This window comes from Grammomys surdaster, unplaced genomic scaffold (genome assembly GCF_004785775.1).
Source record: "Grammomys surdaster isolate TR1022 unplaced genomic scaffold, NIH_TR_1.0 213, whole genome shotgun sequence".
NCBI classification, from domain to species: domain Eukaryota; kingdom Metazoa; phylum Chordata; class Mammalia; order Rodentia; family Muridae; genus Grammomys; species Grammomys surdaster.
The window spans coordinates 10,659,497-10,686,258 of NW_021604658.1; the positions used below are offsets into that span (position 1 = coordinate 10,659,497).

The 26,762-nt window shown below is 41.0% G+C and overlaps 1 protein-coding gene across 3 annotated transcripts in view; it reads right to left on the bottom strand.

Moving 5' to 3' along the window:
* Luc7l3 (LUC7 like 3 pre-mRNA splicing factor) overlaps positions 1-25,295 on the bottom strand; it is a 31,439-nt gene extending 6,144 nt beyond the window's left edge. The window contains exons 1-8 of one of the 3 annotated variants that reach the window (XM_028772341.1): positions 25,024-25,295; positions 11,960-12,026; positions 8,306-8,345; positions 6,352-6,496; positions 4,269-4,343; positions 3,505-3,609; positions 1,453-1,614; positions 560-843 (exon numbers count right to left, since the gene is read on the bottom strand). In XM_028772341.1, coding sequence (XP_028628174.1) covers positions 560-843; positions 1,453-1,614; positions 3,505-3,609; positions 4,269-4,343; positions 6,352-6,496; positions 8,306-8,345; positions 11,960-12,026; positions 25,024-25,122 — 977 coding nt within the window. In that variant the 5' untranslated portion in view covers positions 25,123-25,295. The remainder of the gene's footprint in view (positions 1-559; positions 844-1,452; positions 1,615-3,504; positions 3,610-4,268; positions 4,344-6,351; positions 6,497-8,305; positions 8,346-11,959; positions 12,027-25,023) is intronic. The other 2 variants (XM_028772340.1, XM_028772342.1) reach the window with 2 other exon arrangements.
* Positions 25,296-26,762: the final 1,467 nt, after the last annotated feature.

A 26,762-nucleotide genomic window follows, 5' to 3' on the forward strand; every position in this document is an offset into this window, starting at 1 on the left:
CCAAACCAAACCAAACCAAACCAAACCAAACCAAACCAAACCAAACCGAGATATACCTATCCGGTAGACTGAGTCCCTGGAAAGATTATCTCAAACCCAAAACAGAAGGGGCTTCCCTGAAGATGGAAGCTCACCTTTCAACCCTTACAAATCTATCTAGCACATAAACATGTGTCTTTTATTAGTGGTTCAGCAAAATAATCTGATTTCATGACAGCACAGAAGTAATGTACATCCATCAATCATTTTATTTCAAATTTAGGATTTTAATCACTACTTAGGCTAGCACCACATGCTCTCTATACATCCTAATCCTGGGTGGCAACAATCACTCAGTTATGCATCAGCTATGTGTTTCATAAGGAGAAGCAACCATCTCTGCAGGGTACTATGCCAGCATGAGATTCATGAAATGACTTAACGCATTTTCTTCAACTTACAACAGTTTCAATTATGACATTATATCAGAGCCCCACCATGATAAAAGGCCATTTACTTTTTGCTCATAACTGCATTATGGTTTTATCATGAACCAGACACTGTCAGCAGATTTACATACCTGCTTCGCCTTCTATCTCTACTCCGTGATCTTTTGTGGTCCCGAGACCTGCTGCATCTCCGGTCAGAAGTTCGGCTTGAGTGTCTACTCCGTGAACGACTTCTCTTTCTCCTCTCTCTGTCACGAGCTCTTTCTTTTTCTCTTTCTTCCTCTTCTCTTCGTCTTTTTCTTTCCCGTTCTTCCCTTTCTCTCTCCCGCTCTTTTTCTCTTTCCTCTCTCTCTTGCTTCTCTTTTTTGAGACGTTCATCCCGATCAGGTTCTTCTGTTCTTTTTCTTAACTTTTCCTAAGGAAATCAAATTGGATTTTTAATTGTTGTAGTACTGGACCAGCCAGAAGGCCTTGAGAATCCTAGGCAAGCAATCTCTCATTAAGTCACCTCCCTAGCTCAAGATAGAGTTTTACACAACTTTAAGACATTTTCAAGCAATTTATGAACTAATTTGTTTATGGAGTTCCATATTAGCAGGGGGAAATGTAGAAATTCTGACATTGTGTGTACATAAAACCATTATTTGAGTAATTCTTTAAGTTTCAATTTCTGGTATTTGAAAACAAAGTTAATAAAATACCTTGATATTTTGGGGAACAACAAATTGTCACAGGAATCATCACTGCATTCTTTCTTTTTTACTTTCAGCACTAGGGGTCAAACCCAGAGCTGGGGGCATGCTAGACAAGCTACAGTCTCAACACACCACTGCTTTAAAGAAATATAAACATCAACAAAATGCCACTCAAGGTTTCTACTGTTGTTTGACCAAATCTTACAAATCTTAGCTATATAAAATACAGCATTTTTAGTGATAATTATCGTTAGAAATTACAGAGTATGTGTGTGTGTCACACATACACACACACACACACACACACACCCCTCTTATGAAAAACTTACTTTTAGTTCTTCCACAGTGGCTTTAATTTTGGCGTAGCCCATGTGCTGCTTTCCCATCAAATGGTCATCTACCCGGGACTGGGCATCTCCTACGATCAGAAACGCTCCACACACTTCACAAACTTCCATTTGTTTTTCTTGGGCAGCAAAACTTTCTATAGTCTGAAATGAGAAGCCAGTTGCTATGAGAGTATCTGAGGAAGAGAAAATAAACAAACTCCAAAAGGAACTTAACAGCTACCTTCCATCTCTTCAGCCATAAATGAACACCAACTGCTCAAGTTTTAGAAAGAAAAGCCTGGAAAAGAGCAACCAACTTGTCTCTTTCAGGAACGGGGCAGAGCCACTGTTCACTTGACCTAGCTGCTGAACACCAAATCACCTTGAAAAAGGTAAATGGTCTGAAAGTTATTTTAGCCTAAACTGCTTCATATACAGTAGCTCAATCATTAAGAAACTAACCTCATGGTGAACAACCTAAGCTCACAACAATGAGGCAACAGAAGCAGTGACCAGAACATCTTATCCGTAGCGCCTAAAGCACACACTGCACTCTTCACAGTAAGGTAGGCACACTATTAAACGAAATAGAAGCACAGAGTAAATCAAATACATATAACTCAAGCTCACATGGGCATTTATGATTTAAGGCAGGGCTCAGCAAGTATGGGCTCTTGCCACCAAGCTAGATGACACAAAAAGTCCACATGGAAGGAGAGAACTAAGGCTTCAAGTTGTCTTCTGATCTCAACACACATGCTGTGACAGGTCTACAGACATTAAATAAATAAATGTAAAAATTACAGAAAGCAGCCTGCTTGCAGTGAGATAACATGCAGCGATCAGTTCTATTCATTGCTCCTTAGCTTCTTAATGTCCTCCTAAGAGAACTCTCAAAAACTAACCTTCCTTCACCTTTGTGACTTGGAGTAGACCAAGAAATTCACTAATCTACTTGTCTGGTCACAAGGTCCCTATGTTAAAGGGATTCTGCACAACAGATAGGGTAAAGGATGCTGGGGTGGGTGGGTGGGTGGGGAGTGGGAGGGTGTCACAAAAAGATCTGGACAGGCAGGCTACAGGGGTTCTCCCATTTGTTCTAGTGCATTAGATCATGTTCTTTTTATCTAATTACATTTCTACCCAGTTGTCCATGTTTCCATAATGCTTACAGAATTAAGTCTCCAATACAACCCAGAAAAGGGCCTGAGAGCTTCCAGATACCTGAGTACATGGAGGTTCCTAGAAGGTGGTGAACCTGAAGAGGAGATGGAAGCTTCGCAACCCTTCTCCCATACCTATGCATCTCTTTTTCATCTGCATCCTTTGTAATATCCTTTATAATAAGCTGGTAAACGTGTTTCAGAGATCTGTGAGGTACGGGAGCAAATGAATTGAACCCGCGGTGAGGGTTTGTGAAAGCTCTAATTGTTAACGTTAGTCAGAAGCACAGGTAAAACCTGGGGCATGAGTGGCATCTGACATACATGTGCCTGGGACTGTATGTGCGCATAGGAAGGGGAGAAGGGAAAAGGAAAAGAAAAAGAAAAAGGAAGCCAGAGCAAACAGAAGCTCCCAACTTGTGAATGCTAACGCTATCTCCAGATAAACTACCAGCAGTAAACTGCAGACGCCTGGCTAGTACCTGGTACTGAACTACATTTCTTGCTTGGTACCGGAGTGAAATCACTAGCTGGGGAAATAGCTCAGAGGTAGAATACTTGCCTGACATGCACAACACCCTGTTTGGTCCTCAGCACTGCATGTGTGCTGGTGGGGGGTGGGATGGGGGTGGGGAAACAGCGAGCACATCAGTGCAAGCTCATTTTGAGGGGGTTTTATGGTTGTTGTATCTTCATGTTGTCTAAGGATGCCTTCGATGTAAGGCAGGGCATAGCCTTGTGACCTGCCAACCCAACACACATGGCCTTTTAAGAAAATGCTTCATCCGGACTAAATTTTGGACAACAGAAAAAGGTACTCCAAGATTCTCTAAGAACAGATTCCATGTAACTAACAGGCTTTCTAAGAATGTAACAGGTTAAAACTCACCGAGGTTGTAGATCTTAGCAATTCTCTCTCTTCCTTTAACTGTTCAACCAATTTCATCATTCCTTGGGCTTCTTCTACCTTTCCTTCAGATCCTAACTCTTCAATCTAAGACAGAAACACAAAGTCAAGATTCCTTAAATCAAAGAATTTTACAGCCACTATGCTTCATTAGCTTTCAGTAGATCTGTGTCATTTTGCTTGCTAATATTTGGCGCTTGTGATTTTTATTTTACAACTTAGATGATACAGTTTTTTTTTTTTTTTTTTTTTTTGGTTTTTCGAGACAGGGTTTCTCTGTGTAGCCCTGGCTGTCCTGGAACTCACTTTGTAGACCAGGCTGGCCTCGAACTCAGAAATCCGCCTGTCTCTGCCTCCCAAGTGCTGGGATTAAAGGTGTGCGCCACCACCGCCCGGCTATGCAGATTTTAAGTATGAACACAAGCTTATCCACGAAAATCATCATTACCAGTTAGATATTCCTTCCCTACCCCAAAAGGTTTCCTGTTCATCATTTCTGCACCTCCTTCATCCTCAATCTTATATATGTAACCAGGCAGGCAATCAATCAATCATCTGCTGTCACCATAGATTAGACTGTATCTTCCCTAGTTTTATAGAAATGTTATTATGTGGCTTATGGCCCTTGCACATTTTTGTTTAACATAGGGTCATGACCCTATTCTTTACATCAATGCTGGGATTAAAAACGTTTGCCACAGCACCTAGCTCCATGGACTCCTCATACTTCTACAAACAAGTCTCACCTGCTGTAGAAGCACATCAATTTTGTCTGTCAGAACCTGAATTTTTTCTTCATTTTTGCCTGTTGGACCAGCAGCCTGTTAAAAACAATAAAGTGTGTTAATACTGTCACTGATAGTAAAATACCCAAGAAATGTATTTCAAACCCTGGAGTCTAGGACGGAGACAGTGGTAATATGCACCAGGCCTTGGGTTTGATCCAAGCACTACCCTTAAAGTTATAAATTTATAGCATGTTCAGGCTCTCATAGACACTTTAAAAAAGAGAAAGCTCCTCTGCCTTAACCTCTCAGTGCTAAGAACATGGGATAACACCACCATGTCCGGGAGTGGTTCCAGCTAGTAATTAAAGGAAGGGAGGAGCTGAGCATCATGGTACACCTCTACAAGCTCTTTGGAAAGTGGAGGCAGAAGCAGATGGAACTTAAGAGTTCAAGGCCAGCCTGGCAACAAAGTGAGTTCCAGGGCCACAAAGAGAAACCCTGTCTGGGGAAAACAAACAAAAAAGATTTCAAGATCATCCTCAACTACACAAATTTAAAGCCAGTCTTCACCACAGGAGACCCTGTCTTGGCAGAACAATAATAGTGCCTAATCACCTGATACTAATCCAATTATCTTTGATCTTTGGTAGCCAATTATATATATAGTTACTGACACTTGAAGAGAAAAATCTTCAACTGGGCATGGCAGTGAATGCCTGCCATACCACTACTTAGGAAGTCAAAGGAAAAGTATTGCTGAGTTCCAGGCTAGCCAGGGCTATACAGCAAAATCCATCTCAAAGAAAGAATACTGAAGATTATCTAAGAACTACAAAGAAGCCCAGTAATTGGTTTCTACGGCCAAAAGGGGGGTGGGGGACAGGGGAGAAGGACAGAGGCTAATACACAAGAAGGTCCAAGGCCTGTATGTCTATTTCTGAGCATTTCCAGGAGCTCCAGACTCAAATAGCTAACATCTGCCAGGATCTAGCCACGTGTGTTACCACTGATCAAAAAAACCTGACTTGTCCAATAGCTACTTTATTATTTCCATTTAACAAAGACAAAACCAAGGCACTAGGCCAGGGCTAGTAATTTTCAGAAAGTAATACAGTGGGAAGACTTTGGTTTCATGCCTGACTTGCAACTGCAAGCTTATGTCACGTCTCACCTCCTACTAAATGCCTCTACTTGGGTATTTATGGCATTTCAAATTTGACATTTCTAAGATAGAAACTTGAACAGAATTTCCTCCAGTTCCAATCTACATTAAATTCTGTTAGTCACCGGGATGCTCAAACCAAGAACCATGCAGGAAGACTGAATTTCTCCTCTCCCTGCTCACCCAAATCCTCGCCCCAGTAAGCTGTTGGTTTTTTCAACCATCTTCACCCAGCCCACCATAAACATTACACAACCCCAGGTAGCTTGCTGCTTCCACTATAAACATTCAGACCATTCTCCATTCTAAAGCCAGAGTGAGCCTTTAAGAAATACACTTAAGATCTTCTCACCTGCACCCTAGCTTTGCCATGTGTTTGAAGAAGTAACCTCCTCTCCTTCTCTGTCTTCATGCTTACTGAACCCCAACCCCAACACAACTTCCTTTTGATTCTGCTGGCTAGCTAGTTCTTTGCTTGCCTTCAAAGGTCACTGTTAGGAGTCTTTTCTACCCATGTTCTCCTCGGAAAAGCAATTTCCTTAGACAGTCTTGGCCCCTTTGCTTATCCTATTCTCATCATGGTAGAAATGACTCACTGGGTTAGGGCTAGTTAGTTAGTAGGATGACGACCCGTCCTGGTCTTCCTTGGATGAAGCAGTGGCTAGAGAACTGACATGTAGTTTAGTGGTGGAGCACATGCTAGGACACGCAAAGTCCACGGTGTGACCGACCTCCAGGAGCACCACCAAAACAAACAAACAAGACCTTAAGAGGGGGAAGATGCTTCCCTATACCTAACAGAAAGAAAGGTGCTTCTCAAATTTTATGTAATTTTAAAGGACAAAGTAACGAATGGAAGACAAGTTTAAAATAATAGAGATGCCCGAATCTACAGAGAACAAGAGTTCTTTACAAAGTCAAAGTTCATTTCATACTTACCCCAGAAGACTGCTGATTTTGAGATAATGCCAAACGAGCATGACCCCGTCTAATTCTACGCTCTACCTCGGCAAGTAAACTCTGTAAGTATCGCAAAAAATCTCTCTCATAGCCAACTTTCATAAAACGAGAACTCTTCTCATACCTGATAAAATGAAAACAAACTTTTAAACATTACAAGCCATATATTCTATCACCCCATCTCAAAGCCTAAAAAAACCATGAAATGAGGTAAATTTTTGGATGTTACCCCATCAAAGGGAAAGGCACTATATAGTGCATTGCAGCTGGTTAATAATCAGTTGGTTGTTTACTTGATTTGGTGGTACTATGCATTGAACCCAGGGCCTTACACGTTAGCAAAGTGCTTTATCACTGAGCTACATTACCCAGCCCTGCATAAAGCTCCCCATTAAGTGCACAGACTGGCCTTGAACATGGACCTTACTGTCTCGGTTTCTCAAATAGCTGGTTTTATAGGTCTGCATTACCAGGCCCAGGTAAAAACACAAGCTTTAAATACAGGTTTAAGCCAGGGCTCTACTACTACTTTGCATCTATGCTCTGGAATCCACGACAAATCATATCTATAAAACAGGAGTCGGGATCAGTGAGACAGTTCAGTCAGTAAAGATGCTCACTGCTAAGCCTGACAATCCGAGTTTAGTCTCACACAATAGAAGAGAACTATCGCTTAAAGGCTATCCTCTTAGCCCCACAAATGTACCACGGCATTGGTGCACTCGAGCATACAGTAACACTAACTAAATAAAAAAATGTAATTAGCTAAATAAAATATACCTGAGAAAATGAAAAAGTAGCTGGGCATGGTGGTGTATGCTCTCATTATAGCACTGGAGACAGCTGGGTATTTGGGAGTTTGAGGCCAGTTGGCTTACATACTGAGTTCCAGGTCAGCCAGGCTACATAGTAAGACATCTTCTCAAATAATAATAAATTTTTAAGAAGAAAATAAGCCAGACTTGGTGGCTCATGACTTTATTCTCAGCACCAACAAGTCTCTGAGTTCAAAGCCAGCTGGGGCTAACTACATAATGGTTCCAGGACAGCCAAGGCTACACAGTAAAAACTTATCTCAAAAAAAGAGAAAAAGAAGACAAAAGAAGAAAGAAAAAAAATATCCAAGATAGCTAAGGCAATACAGAGAAACTGTGTCTGTTAAAACCATGCAAGTACGAAGGTGGAAGCTTGGCTCCCTAGAACTCATACAAGCTGGCAGACACTGTAGTCACTTATACTTTTGGTGCTTGAGGGACAGAGAAAGGAGATTCCTGGAGCAAGCTGGCTAGGTAGACTAGCCAAAACTAGCTAACAGAAGAGTTTGCCTCAACAAATAAAGTGGAAAGTGATCACGAGAAGACTCAATGTCTACTTTGGGTAGTCACATCCTTATCATGCTCAAAGACTCCTACTCTATGGGAGCTGGAGAAATGGCTCAGTGGATTAATTTGCTGACTGTATATGCATGAGGATCTGAGTCTGGATCTGTACAAAGCCAGGTACAGCGTACAGGCTTGTAAACTCAGTATTCCTATAGTGACACTGAGAGGCAAAGACAGAAAAATCCCCAGAAGCTTTTGGGCCAGTTAGCCTGTGACATCAGCATTGAACAAGAGACTCCATCTTAAACAAGATGTAAGGCAAGAATAGACTATCAAGGTTGTCTTCTGACGCAAGGTTACAAAACAACCATAAATAAACTTTATAAAGGACAAACAGGGGAGAAGGAGATATATTAAAAAAAAAAACATATACTATGCATTCATATGGCAGCTCATGCTATTGAAACTATTAAATCTTACCACGCTCAGCCAGGGACGAAATTTACATGCAACTTTTTTTATATTAATTCCAATTATGACTTCAATGCTTGTCTCTTTAAACTAAGTAACTAGAAGGGGAGAGTAACAAAAAAGAAAATAGTACAACTCACTGTTTTCTTAGATTTTCATCATGAATTTTTTCACATGGACCTGAGAGAGAGAAAAAGAGCATGCATAAATTATTTATGACATTAAAATCCCTTCTCTGGTCATAAAGGTTTTTTTATTTTTGTTTTGTTCTGAAACAGCATCTTACTATATATAGCCCAGGCTGGTCTAGAACTTTGGATCCTCCCACCTCTGCTTCTTAGGTGATAAGGGATTTTAAAAAGCACAGACCACCACACCAAGTCTGTGTGTCTTCCTTTTTAAAAAGGTCGAAGTCCCTTGAGTATTTTCACTCGTGCGTGGTCTGAAGTCAATCTGGTCAGTGTATCCCTCTAGTACAGCTTTGTTCAAAATAAAGTTCCACTGCTACTTTTTGTGTTGTTGTTGGGGGGTGGGGAAGAGCAAACTCAAGGCTATAGTACAGCATAGAAAGCCCTTAATAAATAATAAAAATATAAAGAAAAAGCAGCTCATCTTATTACTGAGTAGACTGCAGACTCCAAAACTGAAACTACTAAATCATGAAACATGATGAAAATTGATCTCTTTAGTCACCAAGGTCAACAAAGGGGACAGTGAACAAAAGTGAAAAGAAAGAAGAAACTATTCCTTATTACCATCAAGGAAAATTTGGACGCTGTAGACCACTGATCTGAACTAACATTGACATTAGCTTCACATACTTGTACATAGAGTTAAGTAACACAAAAGTCCCATTCTCAACTCCAAATGTAACTATTTTTTAACTTTTAGCTATTTCTTCTGAAATTTAACTCCATCATTCAAGAATTTTATGCTCATTTTTTTTATTAATCTATGTACCAAAAATTTAGGCTGGGTATGGTGGCATACCTTTAATCCCAGCACTCCAGAGTTTCAGTAACTCTTGAATTTGCAGCTAGCCTGGTCTACATAGCGAGTTCCAGGGCAGCTAGGACTACATGGAAACCCTGTCTTAACTTAAAAAAAAAAAAAAAAGTTAAACAGCCTTTTAGTATTTACATTTTGACCAGCAAACAGTAGACCAAACAAAGATGTTAGATGGTATGTCTACTGATTTTTACTGTTCTTTCCTTGGGATTTATTTTCCATATATATATACATGGCGCATATATCTCCTTTCTTATTTCCTGAACACTTCCACCAACCAAAGAAATTTCTCTAAAGATTACTACAAAGGCAGCAATGTATCAGTTTTCCTCTCTTCATGGAGCCTTGCCTTACTTCCATCTAGGATGCATATTTTCCAAGCTTACTAGTACTGCCACCCTAAAAGGTTCTATGGCCTCACTGTATTGATATAGAACCAAATCTTATTTTTCTTTATTCTTTTCAGATCAATGTATATCATCCTGGATAACTTTGAGAAAGGCTACATGAGAAACATGCTTGTTGAGGCTTGCATCTCAAAACATTTTTCTTCACCACCACACTTTAGTGTTTTCTATACTAACTCTGGCATTAATATAAACCGTAAACGTATTTCTCTAGTGTCTTCAAACTTCTTGCTTGCTACCCACAAACTGTAGGTCATTTTGAATCATAATTTTATGACCTATACACTCCTATGCTTGCTGTTCTCAAGTTTACCATGGAGTGCCGTGGATATGGATCCTTTTTATTTGCTCGGCCTATTATTCGAAGGACTTGTATAATGTATGTGGTACATATATAGGAGCACACAGCACTTTTGTGTGCCCACATGCAAGCTTGCAGGAGTGGTCAAAGCAAGACTACGGTGCCTTCCTCTATTTGCTGTTCAACTAGGCTGGCTGACCAGCAAGCTCTAGGAGAGATCCACCTGATTTTCACCCCATCATGCTGCATGACAGGTACTGGTAGCTTTTCATGTAGGAGCTGGAGTTTGAATTCAAATCCTCATGCTGGGAGAGCAGGCACTAAGTTGATCCCTAGCACAGCCCAGTGGCTTTTATTTCACATTTCTCTAGTTCTAAAAGCTTCAACTTTTTTTAAAAAAGTGTAGCTTAACTGTAATCTATTCTTTCTAATGTTCAGATAACATTTCTCTGAAGATGGTAAAGTTAGGTAAGATTTCTAAACAATTTCCTTCTGTATTTCCCATCATCTTTTACCATCATACCTCTTCCCCTACCCATTTTGTTAATCTAAGTTGAAGGTACTCTTCAAATGTCTGCCTGGTTAGTGTTCCCTTACCGGTAACTTAAGTTTTAAAGACTGTTCACCAAAAGAAGACATTGGATCCCCAAACTGGAAGAGTTATATAAGGTTGTGAGCAACAGTGCTCTAAAACACTGAAGCATCTCTACAGCCTTGGCAACTCGTTTTTAAAGAATAATTTCAAATTCTGATTGAAAATTATAGAGTGGATAGACACAAGGCCCTTTACAAAAAATTAATTAATTAATTAATTAATTAATTAAATTTAAGAGACTCTCAGGGGGCCAGGATGCAGCCAAATCATTTCTCTGAAGTATTCACCTGCTCCCCTGTAACTGGAGGAAATATCTAGCTATACCCTTCCAGAAGCCTGTAAAAGAACATCACTATTAAGAACTTATTTAAAACATTTTACAATCTTATTTTTGTTCTATTGCCCCATGCTGTGCTTAAAATTTCAAAATTCAGACTCTTCCATCCATCATACACCCCCCTAAAGCAACTCAGTAACATAAGAGAACTCACAATTCACCAATTATGTTTGTATTTTATACTTCAGAGAGTCTCCATAGTCAATTTCTCAAAAAAACCCAAAACTTTCTGGAACATTAGAGTAGAAAAGTTAGTACCAAGAAATGTGTAATACCTAAACTAGTGGTTCTTAACTGGAAGCTAATATTTAGACCCCAGAAGATGTTTATCAATGTATGATGACTATTTTGGTTGCTATGGTGGTATATGTTACTGGAAATACCAGGTAAGGGACAAGTTGCCAACACTCTCAAATATACAGAGGAGGCCATGAAAACTGCTTCAAAATGTTAATAGTGTCAAAGCTTAAAAGTCTCTTACATTTTTAGTCTCATGACTTAGCCCTGACTTTTATTTATGGTATCCTGGTGCCCCAAATCCTGGACTAGCTAAGACTCTAATCTAAGATCTAACATTTATTTTCTCAGTCCCCTCTGTAGACTTTTTAATGCTGTGTCTCTGATCTATTAACAAATGTGCTGATACTTGATGTAACTGCCTATTCCATGAGTTTAGCATATTTTCCATTTAGCCAGGCATTGATAGCTTAAACCTATGATCCTAGCATTCAGCAGACAGGGAAGAGGACTGCTGTTTCAGGCCAGCTTGTGCCCCATAAGTGCATTTCAGGTTACCCTGGGCTATATTAGAGAAAGTGAGTGTGTACATGAATAATTTTACTTTAATTTTTTACAAGTGTAAACGTAAACAGTTAATTGTGCCAGCGTGTTTAATAAGACTGACATTTATTAACATATTCAAAATTAAACCAAGAAATTACTTACTCATATGTTTTGAAGGGAAAAAACTTCAGGATTACAAAGAAAGTTTGAATTTTGTTTGGATACAAGTCTTACTATATTACATAACCTGGGCTAGCCTTCAACTCATGATCCCCTTGCCTCATGTTGAGATGATAGGCTCATGTCACTATGCATGGTGAAGGAAGTTTAATTCTAAATGTGATAAATAGAAAAATAACTTACCAAGATCAGAACGGGTATTTGTGAACAATTCCGCAGGACAAAAACCACAGAGATAATATTTACAAACCTATTGAGAGAGAGGAGGAAAAAAGGTAATTAACTTGTAAAATTCTGCTTAATTCTAAAAATCCTATTAGGAAGGGTACCAAATAGTATTCTTCTCTTTAAAGATTTATTTATTGTATATATGAGAGGACACTGTAGTTGTCTTCAGACACACCAGAAGAGGGCATCAGGTCCCATTACAGATGGTTGTAAGCTACCATGTGGCTGTTGGGAATTGAACTCAGGACCTCTGGAAGAGTAGTCAGTGCTCTTAACCGCTGAGCCATCTCTCCAGCCCCAAATAATAGTCTTATGTGATGATATCATCTTTTGACTCAATACAACTTCATTTGTTAAACTGTGACCTTTATACTCTTTTTTCTTTTCTTTTTTTTTGTTTTTTTTGTTTTTCGAGACAGGGTTTTCTGTGTAGCCCTGGAACTCACTCAGTAGACCAGGCTGGCCTCGAACTCAGAAATCCGCCTGCCTCTGCCTCCCAAGTGCTGGGATTAAAGGCGTGTGCCACCACCACCCGGCGTGACCTTTATACTCGTAAATTTTAATAAAAATTAATGCAACTTATGAAATTATCAGTTATTTTCTAGCAATATTAATTACATCTGAGATGTAATCCATTTTCCAATAAACACCATCTTGTGTTTAAGAACTGACTGTGAGCTAGGCATGGTATTTAGGAGACAGAGGAAGAGTCCCCAAGACAGGGTTTCTCTGTACAGCCCTGGCTGTCCTGGAACTTGCTCTGTAGACCAGACTGGCTTCAAACTCAGAAATCTGCCTGCCTCTGCTTCCCAAGTATTAAAAAGCATGCACCAACCACCACATCTGGCAAATTTTATTATCTAAAGACAACCTCTAACAGAGATTGAGAGAGGGCACAGCACTTAAGAGGTGGTACTGCTCTTGCAGAAGGCCTGCGCCCAGTCTCCAGAAGCCAAGTTGGAAGCCTCACAACTACGTATGCCCTTCTCTAGCATGCTTGCACATACATACACTGCTCCTGTTCACACTATTAGAAATACAATCTTAAGGGGTCTAGAGAGATGGCTCAGAAGTTAAGAGCACTATATGCTCTTCCAGAGGTCCTGAGTTTAACTCCCAGTAACCACATAGTGGCTCACAACAAGCTGTAATCCAATGCCCTCTTCTGGTGTGTCTGAAGACATCTTCAGTGTGCTCGTATAAAGTAATAAATCTTTAAAAAAAATACAATCTTAAAAAACTACACCATTCTTTTAAGTCCTTTTATCATTTACATAAGGTACACTGTGATATTTCAGTAATATACATGTATGTAATGTGTAATGATTTTTCACTCTAACCTTTTCTTTTCCATTCTAACTTTTAACTTCCTCTTGTGGTACTTTGGTGCTCTGTATAACAAGTATTCAACAATCAGTGTTCAAGCTTTTTAATAGACTAAACTATTTATAGATTAGGACTTGGAACTCAGGATCTAAATCAAAAATAACACTCATTTAAAGCACTGGCCTTTAATCCCATATACTCAGAAGACTGAGGCAGGAGAATCTCAAGTTCAAAGCCAGAGATTCTGTCTCAAAAATAAAAAAGAAAGGCCAAGGATATAGCTCAGTGCTTGAGTACAAAGGGGCACTGAGGCTCAATCTCTAGTAATGGGGAGGAAGATACAATAGAGCAACCACCTGAAGAGTCATATTAAGTCCAGGCCAGGTAAAGTTAAGACACATGCCTGTAACCTTAGCTACCTGAAGGCTAATGTATGAAGACTTGACAAATTTGTGACTAGCATGAACAACAAGCAAGATCAAATCTCCAAAAAGCAAACAATGTTTACCTTGAAGAGATTAGCAAAGGCCTGGTATTAGCGTGGTATATGCCTTTAGTCCCAGAAACCTGGCAGGAAAATCTCTGCAATCTGGTCTACAGAGTTCCAGGCCAACCAAGGAGTGAGATGCTGTCTCAAGAAAAAAACAAAACAAGAACAAAAATACCACTAACAACTACCACCACCACAACTGAAACAAATAGATGCATGCACGCACATCAGCAACCAAAAAGTGGTGAGTGAGATGGTTCAGTCAGTCAAGAATCTGGCAAGATTCTGGAACCCATGTAAAAGAGAAAGGAAAAAGAGACTCCACAAAGTTGTCCTTTGGCTTCCACATGGCTCACCATGGCAACCCCCCTCCAATACACAATTATAATAAATTTAAAGGAGGATGGGGACATGGCCCATCCTGTAAAAACAGCTGGTGCTGAGCTGGACAACCTCAAATCTTCCCCAGGACCACATAGTAGAAGACAACTGACTATGAATAACGGCATGTGCTACCCCAATCATAAATACACGGATGCTGAAAATTTAATGAGATTGATATATCAAGCCTAAATAACAGATTGAGTTTTTTCACAACATTAACATGATATTACTTAATGTCTTTGTGTGTGCACATGTGTGGTTCTGAGGGTGCTAGTGCGAACCTCCTGCCTTGCTTTGCACCATTCTCTTTAGAAATACCAATGCTTGACTTTCTCTGCAACTTAAGCCCCCTGCCATCTTTTCTTTTTGAGACAAGATCTTACTCTCTACCCCAGAGCAGCTTGGAGCTAATTATACAGTACATGTTGGCTTTGAACTCTTAAGTACCCTAAGTAGCAATTATAGGTATGTATGAGCTACCATGCCCAGCTTTCAAACCTAAACATTATTCTTTTTTGTTTAAAAAAAAAATTTATTTATTGATTATGTATACAGCATTCTGCCTGCATATATCCTGAAGGCCAGAAGAGGGCATACGATCCCATTACAGATGGTTGTGAACTACTTACGTGGTTGTTGGGAATTGAACTTGGGACCTCTGGAAGAGCAGACAGTACTCTTAACTTCTGAGCCATCTCTCTAGCCCCCTAAACATTATTCTTATAAGTTGTCTATTTTTAATGAAGACTAAATGCTTTAGACATCAAAAATTATCTACGATTTCTTTTTACGGATATGAGTGTTTTGTCTGCATCCCTGTTCACAGGTCATAAGAGAGAATCCTTAGAACTGGAATTACAGGGCTGGAGAGATGGCTCAGCGGTTAAGAGCACTGACTGCTCTTCCAGAGGTCCTGAGTTCAATTCCCAACAACCACATGGTGGCTCACAACCATCTGCAAGGGGATCTGATGCACTATTCTAGTGTGTATCTGAAGACAGCTGCAGTGTACTCATATAAATAATAAATAAATCAATCTTAAGTGCTAAGCCATCCTTCCAGCTCCCATGCTTTAGAAACTTAATGTTTCTTTAAGCTATTTCTGAACTTCTGGGTTGGATATAGTAGCACATTTCTGTAATCACAGAAACTAAGAAAGCAAGGCAGAAACTCTAAGCTCAGAGTCTATAGTGATTTGCCTTGCAAAATGACAATAATAGCTAGTTGTGGTAACTTATGTCTGTAATCAAGCACCTGGGAAACTAAGGCCAGGTGGCTGGGAGTTTGAAACTAGGGCTACAGAGAAAAAAGAAGCCTGTCCAAAAAGATCAATCCAGGGCTGGCAAGATGGCTCAGTGAGTAAATGAGCTTGCTACCAAGACTAAAAGCCTGAGTTTGATTCCAACAATTCATATGGTGGAATGAGAGCCAACTTCTACTAGTTGTCCTCTGACCTACACCCACCCACACCAATTTCTCTAATCATAAATTTAAAAAAAAAATCAAATGGCCAGGCGGTGGTGGCACACACCTTTAATCCCAGCACCTGGGAGGCAGAGGCAGGCGGATTTCTGAGTTTGATGCCAGCCTGGTCTACAGAGTGAGTTCCAGGACAGCCAGGGCTACACAGAGAAACCCTGTCTCAAAAAACCAAAAAAAAAAAAAAAAAAAAAAAACAAAAAAAAAAAAAAAAAAAAAAAAAAAAAAAAAAAAAACAAAAAAAAAAACAAAAAACAAAAACAAGAAACAAAAACCAAAAACCAAAAACCACCAGATGATCCCAAACCAAACCATTGCCATTTAGCAACACATCAAAACTGTATTACTCTATCCTGCATGTTCTCCTTACTTATACTTGTGCCTCCTGCTCCCCACTATGCTAGAATAGAACCCAGAAACTGGCATGTAGCTGGCAAACTCTAACCACTGGGCTATACTTCCAGCCTCTAAACTGCTTCTGCCTCTCCCCAGGAATTGGAGAACTTAAAAACCAAACACATTAGAACATGAAAAACTAATAATACATATTTGGGTGTTTCAAATGAAGTTATTAATGCCAATAATACAAATAAATCCACATATTTTCTATTGCAGTCATATTTACTGTATGCATGCAAGTGTATGCAAATGCATGATAAAGTCAGAAGTAATGTAGGGTGTCTTCCTCAACTCCTAGCTATTTTTATTTGTACATGTAAAGGCTGCTAACATCAGCTGTCTCTTGCAGTTGCTCTCCACCTTAGTTTTTGGGACAGTGTCCTGTGCTGAACTTAGAGCTTGCTGATTGGCTAGTCTGGCTGGTCAGTAATCCCCAGGAATCTATCCGTCTCTGGCTACCCAGCACTGGGGTAATAGACACCATGGTGCCTCATAGCCTAATTGGTATCTTTCTTTAGGATATAACTGTAGCAACTACTGGAAATTTAAGATATTAGCCTCTGGCATTTAATATCAATCACTGAAAAACAAACACTCATCACAAATTAAATCTGTGCAGTCTTTCGAGGCCTACTAATTAATTCACTTGGCCTTTTCCTTAACTATTCTTTTCTTTACTCAACAACTCTTCACTCCATGTCCTCCTTGGACACAGCAATGCAATAACAGAAAGCAGAGATGGGAGAAGTAACAATTCTCACAATGCAATGATTATCTAGCTTCTTGATAAGCTTAAGGCAGAAGAGTTAAACTTTAGGAAAGCAGCTTCAACTGTTATGGAAACAGAAGATACCTACTAAGTGTACACTGTACCACTACCACTGAGTTATGCTCTTTTCAAGTTCTATTTTATAAGCAAATCACTTAGGAAATAAATGCATTCGACATTTACTGTTGATAATGTAGGTACTATTGAGATTAATTCCTGTTGGCAACGGTCAATTTGAGAACGTGGATGCTAATAAAGTGTGCACTATAGCCAGAAATTGCATGCCTGTAATCCCAGCTACTTGAGTTTAGGTAGATTTTGAGTTTGGGATAAGTATGAACAACATAGTAAGCTCTTACCTCAGCCCCCTCCCACAACACAAACAAACCCACACAAACAAACCCACTTAACGGCCAACTCTGATTACTTTATATATTAAGATTTCAACTGGGCTGGAGAGAAGCTCAGAAGTTAAGAGCACTGGGTGAGTTCAGTTCCCAGCAACCACATGGTGGGTGGCTCATAACCACCTATAATGAATGGTGCCCTCTTCTGGCCTACAGACATACGGGCAGGCAGACTGCTGTATATATATTTATTATGTATAAATCCTAAAAACAAAAAACAAAACAAACAAAACAAAAAAACCCTTCAACTGTTGTACATGTATCAATTTAAAATCCAGAAACGCCAGAAAATTTTACTGTCATTTTCTTGTCTATCATTAATACTTTAATTCTAGATCCAAATGGGTTTTAAGAGCCTTGTCCAACAACCCTAGAATTTGAGTTCTTCCTGCCTTGGCCTTTTGAGTACTGGGTCTAAGGGTTGTGCTACCAAGTCTAGTTAAATTTTAGATACAGGAATTTATATAAGGGAAAAGGCAGAAGAAATGTCTCAAAGACAGTTTTGAGAAGGTGTGTAAGTCGGTTTTCAAGCTATTGCTTTGCTCTAGCTATACCCTGATCATACTTTCAAGTAATTAGTCTGTGTCTCCCACTGTATTACATACTCCTTTGCTAGTCACGGCTCATGTGCTTCTGTTTACATATTTTGAATGATAAAGTTTCAATCAATCTTCCACAGCAGCCAGGCAGTGAACATCTCCATTGCTTAAATGTCTTCAAACTGTTTCCCAATGTAATGAAGTTAGTTCTTACTTATCTCACTCCCCACCCAAGACACCCAAACAAGGGCTTCAGTTATAAAAAAAATTTCCCAACCACTCTCATTTCTTCAGCCTGCCATTTATAGTAATTTGTCTTCTCTTTAGCCCTTCTTCCTCAGGCTACTTCTTACCAATCCATTAGGTTCTAGTATTTAAGGCCACTTTGAAAACCCCTTCTTGAGTCTGGTTTAGATGCTCCAGGCTCTTTGCACCCTTGGGTCTTTTTATTGTGGTTTTCTTACTGTGTCACTGAAGTACACTTACCAATTTCTACTTGTCACTCACTACTAATAGTTCTCTAGGGCTGGATGCTGTGTACACACAATTCTGCTATGTATGTTAAGTGAAATACATTTCTGTATAAAGGAACATAGGAAATCCGCTAACCTAAGCAGCCATCTCCTTGGTGAAAATCAAATCTAAGGACAAAGCTGTGTATGTGTGTGTTATGTGTCTAATAAATTCACACATACTTTTCCTAAGTCAACTGTTGAGGCTTGAATGAAATGACCCCCTTAGCTCATGTTTGTGAACACTTGGTCTCCATGTGTTGGCACTGTCTAGGGAGATAGAAGGCTGAGCCTTATAGGAAGTATGTCTCTGAAGGTAGGCTATGAGGTTTTACAACCTGGGTCCATTTCCTGTTCTCTATCTTCTTCTGGATGGCCAGTAAAGAAAAAGTGGCTGGCCAGCCTCATGCTCCTTCTTATGGAAAACAAGACTGTATCCCTTCTGCAACTGTAAGCCAAAATAAACCCTTTCTTTCCTTTTTTTTTTTTTCTTTTTGGTTTTTCGAGACAGGGTTTCTCTGTGTAGCCCTAGCTGTCCTGGAACTCACTCTGTAGACTGAGTGAGTCAGGATGGCCTCGAACTCAGTAATCCACCTGCTTCTGCCTCCCAAGTGCGTCACCACTGCCGGGCTCCTTTCTTTCCTTAATTGCTTTTGTTATGGTGTTTTATCACGAGACAGAAACCAAACCAATAGTACAGAAATGTAATATTTTCTTTCAGTATGTATTCATTGTATTATGCCTACATATTTGCAGTTTGGCAATATAGGACATCTTCAAACTTATAAAACTGCCTCAAAACATGGTAGGTCCCTGAAACCAATCAGATACACTAATGGATGGATATATACATTCCCACCCGACCCCAGCAATAAAAGTTGACAGACCCTTTCAGACCAGGGTTGAGTTGCCAATAATACTCTCAGACAAAAGACAAACAGCAAAGAAGATTCGCTGACCAGTCATTCAAGCAGCCTGAATGAAGCAAAAACCAGCCAAGCTGACCAAGTCACTTGGAAAGGACACTCTCCAATCTGTTGAGCTGCCTGCAGGCATTTAATATTTAGTAGTGGGTACCATGGACTACATTAAGAGTTCGGTTGTCTGTTTTTGTGTGTGGGCATGCTTATGCTATAGCACACATCTGGAGGTCAGAAAGGAACTTGTAAGAGCTGGTTCTCTCTTCCAAATGAAGAAATGGCTCAGCAGCCAAGAGTACTTCCTGCTGCTCTGAAAGGAGCACTAACACCACCAGTGTTACTAGTCAGGACTCAACAAGAGTGGGTTTGTGGGGTTGTTTGCCATCCCCCACAAAAGCAAATACGGGCTTTTAATTTTAAGATGGCTCAGAATGTAAAAGTGTTTGCAGCTAAGCCTGAAGACCCAAGTACAATCTCTGAAGCCACATGGAAGGAGAGAACCAAGTCTCAAACAGGTTGTCTGTCCTCTGACCTTCACACAAATTCCCACTCTAGAGGGTGCACCATCACCCATCCATACACACACACACACACACACACACACTCTGTCTCTCTCAACACTCAAATGTAAAATAACATTAGCCTAGAAAAGTCTTGACATGCTTGTAAAGCCAGCATTAGGAAGCTGGAAGATCAAGAATGGATGGGCTCAAGGTTGCTGTTACATAGGACCCCCATCTCTTAAAAAAAAAAAAAAGTTATGAAGCAACTCTTTCTTTCGTTCTTTTTTTTTGTTTTGTTTTGTTTTTTTGTTTTTTCGAGACAAGGTTTCTCTATATAGCCCTGGCTGTCCTGGAACTCATTCTGTAGACCAGGTTGGCCTCGAACTCAGAAATCCACCTGCCTCTGCCTCTGCCTCCCAAGTGCTCGGATTAAAGGCATGCGCCACCACCGCCCGGCCAAAGCAACACTTTCAAAGTACAGACAAAATTAATTTTAATAATGCAATCTACTAGTACTTGGAGGTAGAGGCAAGAGTCAGGCATTCAAGGTTATCTTGAGCTATGTATCAATAAAGGAAAGATACCCACACACACACACACACAAAAACAAAACAAAACACAATAGGAGAGCCCTAGATGGCTCTTGTTACCAAACCTGATAATCAAATCCCTGGAACCCACAAGACAGAATCAACTTTCCTAAGCTGTCATCTGCCTGCCCCACATCCCAACAACAATAAATGTAAAGAAATTTTCTGAAAAGCTACTGTGCTGGAACACAAAAATTTACTGTGTATGGAGGGATACAAAAATATGCACTTAAAATAAATTACCCAGGCCAGTCAAATAAAGATACCTTACAAGTAAGCTGAAGAGATAGCTTAATAATAGAGTATTTGCTGTTTGGTTCTCAGCACTTACGTGGTAGCTCATAACCATCTATGCTCAATTCCAGTGAGGTCCTATTCCCTCTTCAGGTGTCTACGTGGCGAATAAACATATGCAGACATTCACTCACACACCACATAAGAAAAATGCATATATGTGTACAAATACACAAATATATTTTAGAAAGTGTATCACAGAACTGCTATTAATGCTAAGGTTTCCTTCCAGAGGTCCAGGTTTCAATTCCAAGCATCCACATACACATTCGTGCAAGCAAAGCATATATATATACTTAAAAAAAAAAAAAAAAGCCAAGCTCTGGCTAGCCTGGACCTTGCTATATAAAACAGCAGACTGGCCTGGAACTCAAGAGTGCCAAGACTAAAGGCTTAAAAGGAATACTACCAGCCGGGTGGTGGTGGCACAGGCCTTTAATCCCAGCACTTGGGAGGCAGAGGCAGGCGGATTTCTGCGTTCGAGGCCAGCCTGGTCTACAGAGTGAGTTCCAGGACAGCCAGGGCTACACAGAGAAACCCTGTCTCGAAAAAAACAAACAAACAAACAAAAAAGAATACTGCCATGCGTTTCCATTTTGACTGCTAAATAGTTACAGATCTTACAATAATTAGAATTTAATCTCCTTTTTGCTTTGTTTTGAGGCTAGTCTGGAACTCTGCTACAATTACAGCTTTGATTTCCAGTGGTCTTTTTTGATATTTTCTCATCCTTATTAAAGAAGTCAAAACAAAATGGCCTGCCCAGTTATCAGTTATGTGGCTTTTCTCCATCTAATACAAGACTGGCAGAGAAAAAAAAAAATTGAATACAGGCCAGAGAAGGCGCTGTAAAGGCACCTGCTGTCAAGCCAGAGGACCCATGTCCAACAATGCCCCCAAACACCCCCATCTCTCCACACCCACCAAATAAATTTTAGGAAGAAAAATTTCCAATAAAATGCAAAGCTATGTTTCAGTGTTAGAAAGCGGCAATAAGCCGAGCAGTGGTGGTACACACCTTTAATTCCAGCACTTGGGAAGCAGAGGCAGGAGGATTTCTGAGTTCCAGGCCAGCCCAGCCTGGCCTACAAAGTGAATTCCAGGACAGCCAGGGCTACACAGAAAACTCTTATAAAAAAAAAAAAAAAAAAAAAAAAAAAAAAAAGGGAAGGGAAGGAAGAGGCAATAAGATGACCCCTTTACATTCAGATGCTGGATTCGTCTATCTTTTGGGTTTTTTTTAGCAACCAAAAAGGGCAACACCTAACTGACTCGAAGTAAGACCAAGGGCTTCCTTCCCCATGCTTACTAAATAAACCCTACAGTATCTGCACTATTTAGAAATAAAGGCCATATGTTTTGTCTCTGGTCATGACCACCAGCACCACCCCCTTAACCCTTCAGACTTGCAACTTCCTTATTAAAGAATGGCATGATGACAATCATTAAACGTTATTATCAGTAGAAAGCATTAGAACTGAAAGAAAATTAAAGCCTCAATTGTTACTTTCACCACTGAGAAAACAAAAATGTATCCACATACATTATTATGTGCCATTCTTCACAAGACCTGTTCAAAACTAAGAGATGTAAGGAATGAAATCACATTCCTCTTTAATCCAAAACACAAATGTCCTATTTGTGTATCAGGGAAAACTACATTCCCCCTTCCCCCCCCAACCTTCTGTTGTTTATTTTTGAGACAGTCTCAAGATATAGTTCTCTGGCTGGCCTGAAATTCACCAAGATCCACCTGCCTCTGCCTCCTCAATGCCAGAATAATTAATAGGTATGTACCACCAAGACCAGCTAATTTTTCCTAACCTTTAAAAAAGTTTAGATTGACTAATCCCTGGCTCAGAAGACTGAGGCAGAGGATCTCTTTGAGTTTGAGGCCAGTCCTTACCTAGAGCAAGTTTCAGGACACCAGGACTAGACAGAGAGACCTTGCCTGGAAAAACAAATCAATGCTCGGCAGGGATGATCTAAACCTTTAATTCTAGCACTTGGAGGCAGAGGCAGGAGGATATCATTGTGTTCCAAGACCAACCTGGTTTTCAGAGTGAGTTTCAGGACAGCCATGGAAAACACAGTGAAACCCTGTCTTGAAACACCAAACTCAAACAAACAAACAAAAAACAAGAGAAAACAAACAAGCAAAGCTTAGAGTGAAGAGTTTAGAGGCATGAAAAAGTAAGTTCACTGTGACAGAGATCAGAAAAACCAGCAAAAGGTCAAGATGTAAGAGTCTAGACTAGGGGGCTGGTGAGATGGCTCAGTGGTTGAGAGCACTGACTGCTCTTCCAGAGGTCATGAGTTCAAATCCCAGCAACCACATGGTGGCTCACAACTATCTGCAATGAGATGAGATCTGATGCCCTCTTGTGGGGTGTCTGAAGACAGCTACAGTGAGTGTACTTATAATAAATAAATAAAGTTAAAAAAAAAAAAGAGTCTAGACTAGACTAGGGTTGGAGATATGTCTCAGTGGTTAAGAGCACTGACTGCTCTTCCAGAGGTCCTGAGTTCAATTCCCAGCAACCACATGGTGGCTCACAACCATCTGTAATGAGATCTGATGCCCTCTTCTGGTGTGTCTGAAGACATCTACAGTGTAGTCACAGACATTAATAAATAAATCTTTAAAAAAAAAGTGTCTAGACTATACTAGACTATACGGTCTATACTGTGACATCCAAAGGGACAGTGAACATCAGGAGATTCAGATGTTTCAATGAATCACAAATACACGCGAATCAATGTAACTAATAACACTATAAATTATACCCTAAGAACATTTTTGAAGTCAGGTACCACTTTCATACAACTTTAGTCATACACTTTTTTAGTGGGTTTTGTTTTTGAGATAGAGTTTCTCTGTGTGGCCCTAACTGGTGGCCTGGAATTTACAGGGATCCCCCATGTATCTGCCTCCCAAGTGTTAGGATTGAAGGCTCCTGCTACTATCACCGAACACTTTTTTAACATAAAGAAATCATGTACCCTACCTTATTTTTTTCTACGTTTCAAAAGAGAAAGTATTACTTTACTCAAACCCTTTGTTTAAAAACAATGCATAATTTACTTTCCCCTGGTCTACAGAGTGAGTTCCAGGACAGCCAGGGCTACACAGAGAAACCCTGTCTCGAAAAACCAAAAAATAAGAAAAAAGAAAAAAGAAAAAAGAAAGAGAGAGAGAGAGAGAGAGAGAGAGAGAGAGAGAGAGAGAAAGAAAAGCCTATCTGCTAGCCAATTGTGGTAACGACTGTAATCCCAGCACTCTGGAAACTGAGTGAGGATTTCAAATTCAAGAACCACCTGACCGGGGTTGGGGATTTAGCTCAGTGGTAGAGCGCTTGCCTAGCAAGTGCAAGGCCCTGGGTTTGGTCCTCACCTCTGGGGGGGTGGGGGGGGAACCCACCTGACCTACAAAGTAAACCACTGCCTCAAAAAAAAAAAAAAAATCAAAACTTTTGTTGAGCTATTTTCTCATATTTTATTAGCAAGTGATTTAAAACTGCTGTTTAATTATAGCTCCAAGGTAAAATCAAGTGTACCTATTCTCCAGTTCAGATCTAAAACAGTGTGCTCCATGTACAAAACTAGATTAAAAAGTACCTGAAATACAGTACAGTATACGCACGAGGCCAGCTTCACAGAACGGTGCAACCTGAGCAGTGCAACAAAAATTAGATTTAGCTTTGCCGATTACCAAAGACCTCGAGTGAGCTGGCTCCGGCCTCACCTGTGACCCTGGGAGTTATATTTAACCCTTCTAAGAGAGTAAAAAGATCGAATGAGTTTATGTGAAAACAAAAACCTTGACAACCGCCTGAGGGACTACTGCCATCAAACACGCGTCAAACTGCCAGCAAACCGCATTAGTAAACACTGTGTATAATAAACTGTACCGAGTTACCTGTTTCAAATGTCTACCTTCCCAAAGTGTGGAAATGGAACCACCTCTAAATAATACACTACTATGATTTTCTTCCCCACTACTACTGGTCAGAAGTCTAAATTTGACGGCTGCACCCAAATAACGGAAGACTTTTGCCTTTCGTTTTCATACGGTAAAAACCCGGAGCTCCGGTGTAATAAAACGAGCCCTTCTTTCCTTTTCCCGCGTTTCCCAGCCTCACCAAGGTGCTTCTTCTGCCCCGCCAAGTGCAATACCGGACTTCCTCCAGAAGAACAACAAATCACCCTATCCCCGGGGTTCGCGCGGAATCCTCCCTCCAGGGCCACTCTCCCGCCTCCCTCAGCCGTCAGGTGCTTCAGTCTGCGCGGCTGGGACCCCAAATCGCGCCACGACCCACCCAGGCCATCCTGGGCCCGCGCCTTCCCTTCCCTTCAGTTCCCCTCCCCCAGGCGCTTGGGCAGAGGCCCAAGGCCCACGGGACTTACGCTCTCGTGGTCCCACCGCACGTTGCTGCGCTTCTCATCCGGGGCGAGGTTTCGGTCCCGGCCCATTAACTCATCCAACAATTGCGCGGCAGAAATCATGGTGCTTCCTCCGGGCGGCTGCTCACACCAGCCCTAGCACCCACCAACGAAAAACACCAGTCACTCGGCCGCCGAACCAACCCCTCGGCCCACTCTCAAGCCGAAAAGCCTCTTCCAAAGAGGAGCCGACAAGACAAAATGGCCGCCGCCCGGGCACCTTCCCAGCATGCCGTGCGCCCGCGGAGACACGCCTAGGCCCGGGCGGCGATGGCGGCGCGGCTTCGCCGGCGAGGGGGCGGGACCTCCGGCCCAGGCGGGGGCCAGCCAGGGCCAGGCACTGACTCCGCCCCGCCGTGCCTTTTCCCCCCGCGAAGCGTTAAACGCTCTAAGCACCGTGGGTGTCGGCGTTTTTTTTTTTTTTTACTTGGAGAAACAGCAAGCTAGCTCTAGGGCCTTTGACACTGCCCCGAAATGGAGAAAATGTCCGTTTGTCCACGTGGTGCCCAGGGTGCCATCTTCCAGTAAGGGAAACAAGAAGAGCAAGCTGCGTTCGTGCTCAGACTCCATTTTCCTAGTCGCTGTAGTTACTGCCTCCTCTACCTGGCTTTATTTCTGTCTGCACCCTCCACCCCAACCCCCACCCAGTTCGATGCTGGGGATTGAACCGAGGACCTTAACGCTCTACCAGTGAGCTAAATCCTCAACTCTTCTTCCTGGTTTTGTCCGGATTTCCTCGATTTTTAGGAAGGAAAATCAAGAATAGGCTATATGCGGTAGAGGAATTATGTTGTGATACCTCTCGCCCAGGAATTTATCTTCCTTCGTTTTGTGTCAAGTGTGAGTGTTACTGTGTGTTCAGGGAAACAGAGAAGACCAAAGGTCACCCTCTAGAGTCCATTACTCAGGAACTATCCACTTTTGTTTGGTTGTTTTGTTTTTTTTGGGGGGACAGGGTTTCTCTGTAGCCTTAGCTGTCCTAGAACTCACCAGGCTGGCCTCGAACTCACCGAGATTCCCCTGTCTCAGCCTTATGAGCACTGGGATTAAAGGCTAAAGGCGTGCTGCACCACTGCTCCTCAATCTAAAATTTTAAAAAGTTAGGAAAATTTAGCTGGGCTTGGTTTTACAGTATACCTCTTATCTGGGAATGCAGAGTCAGGTGGATTTTGGTGAATTAAAGAGTTCTACCTGCTTCTTTCTGCCTCTTGAGTCCTGGGATTAAAGATTAAAAGTCTCAGCCCTATGTGATGGTGCACCTCTTCATCCCAATACTTGAGAGACAAAGGCAAGTGGATATCTGAGTTTGAGGACAGCCTGGTCTACAAAGCAAGTTTTTGTATAAAGCCATGGCTGTTATACAGAGAAACCCTGTCTCAAAAAGAAAAAAAGAATGTCTCACTGGGACCTGAGCTCTCTGTCAGCCTGAAAGCCCCAAGAATCCTTTTATTTCTGCTTCCCTATTACTGCAATTAAAAACGACTGTTTTACATGTATGTGCTGGGGATTAAACTCTGGTCTTCATGCTGAGTGGTGAACTCTCTGGAATTTCTTTAAAAGTATTAACCCCTAGCTTTTGATCCCTAGCAATCCAGACACAAATTGATCAAGGCTAGCCTGGCTCAAGAATGGAGTTTGAGGCCAGCCAGGGCTACATAGTGAGACATTGTATCTATAACAAAATACATACTCAGATGGGAATA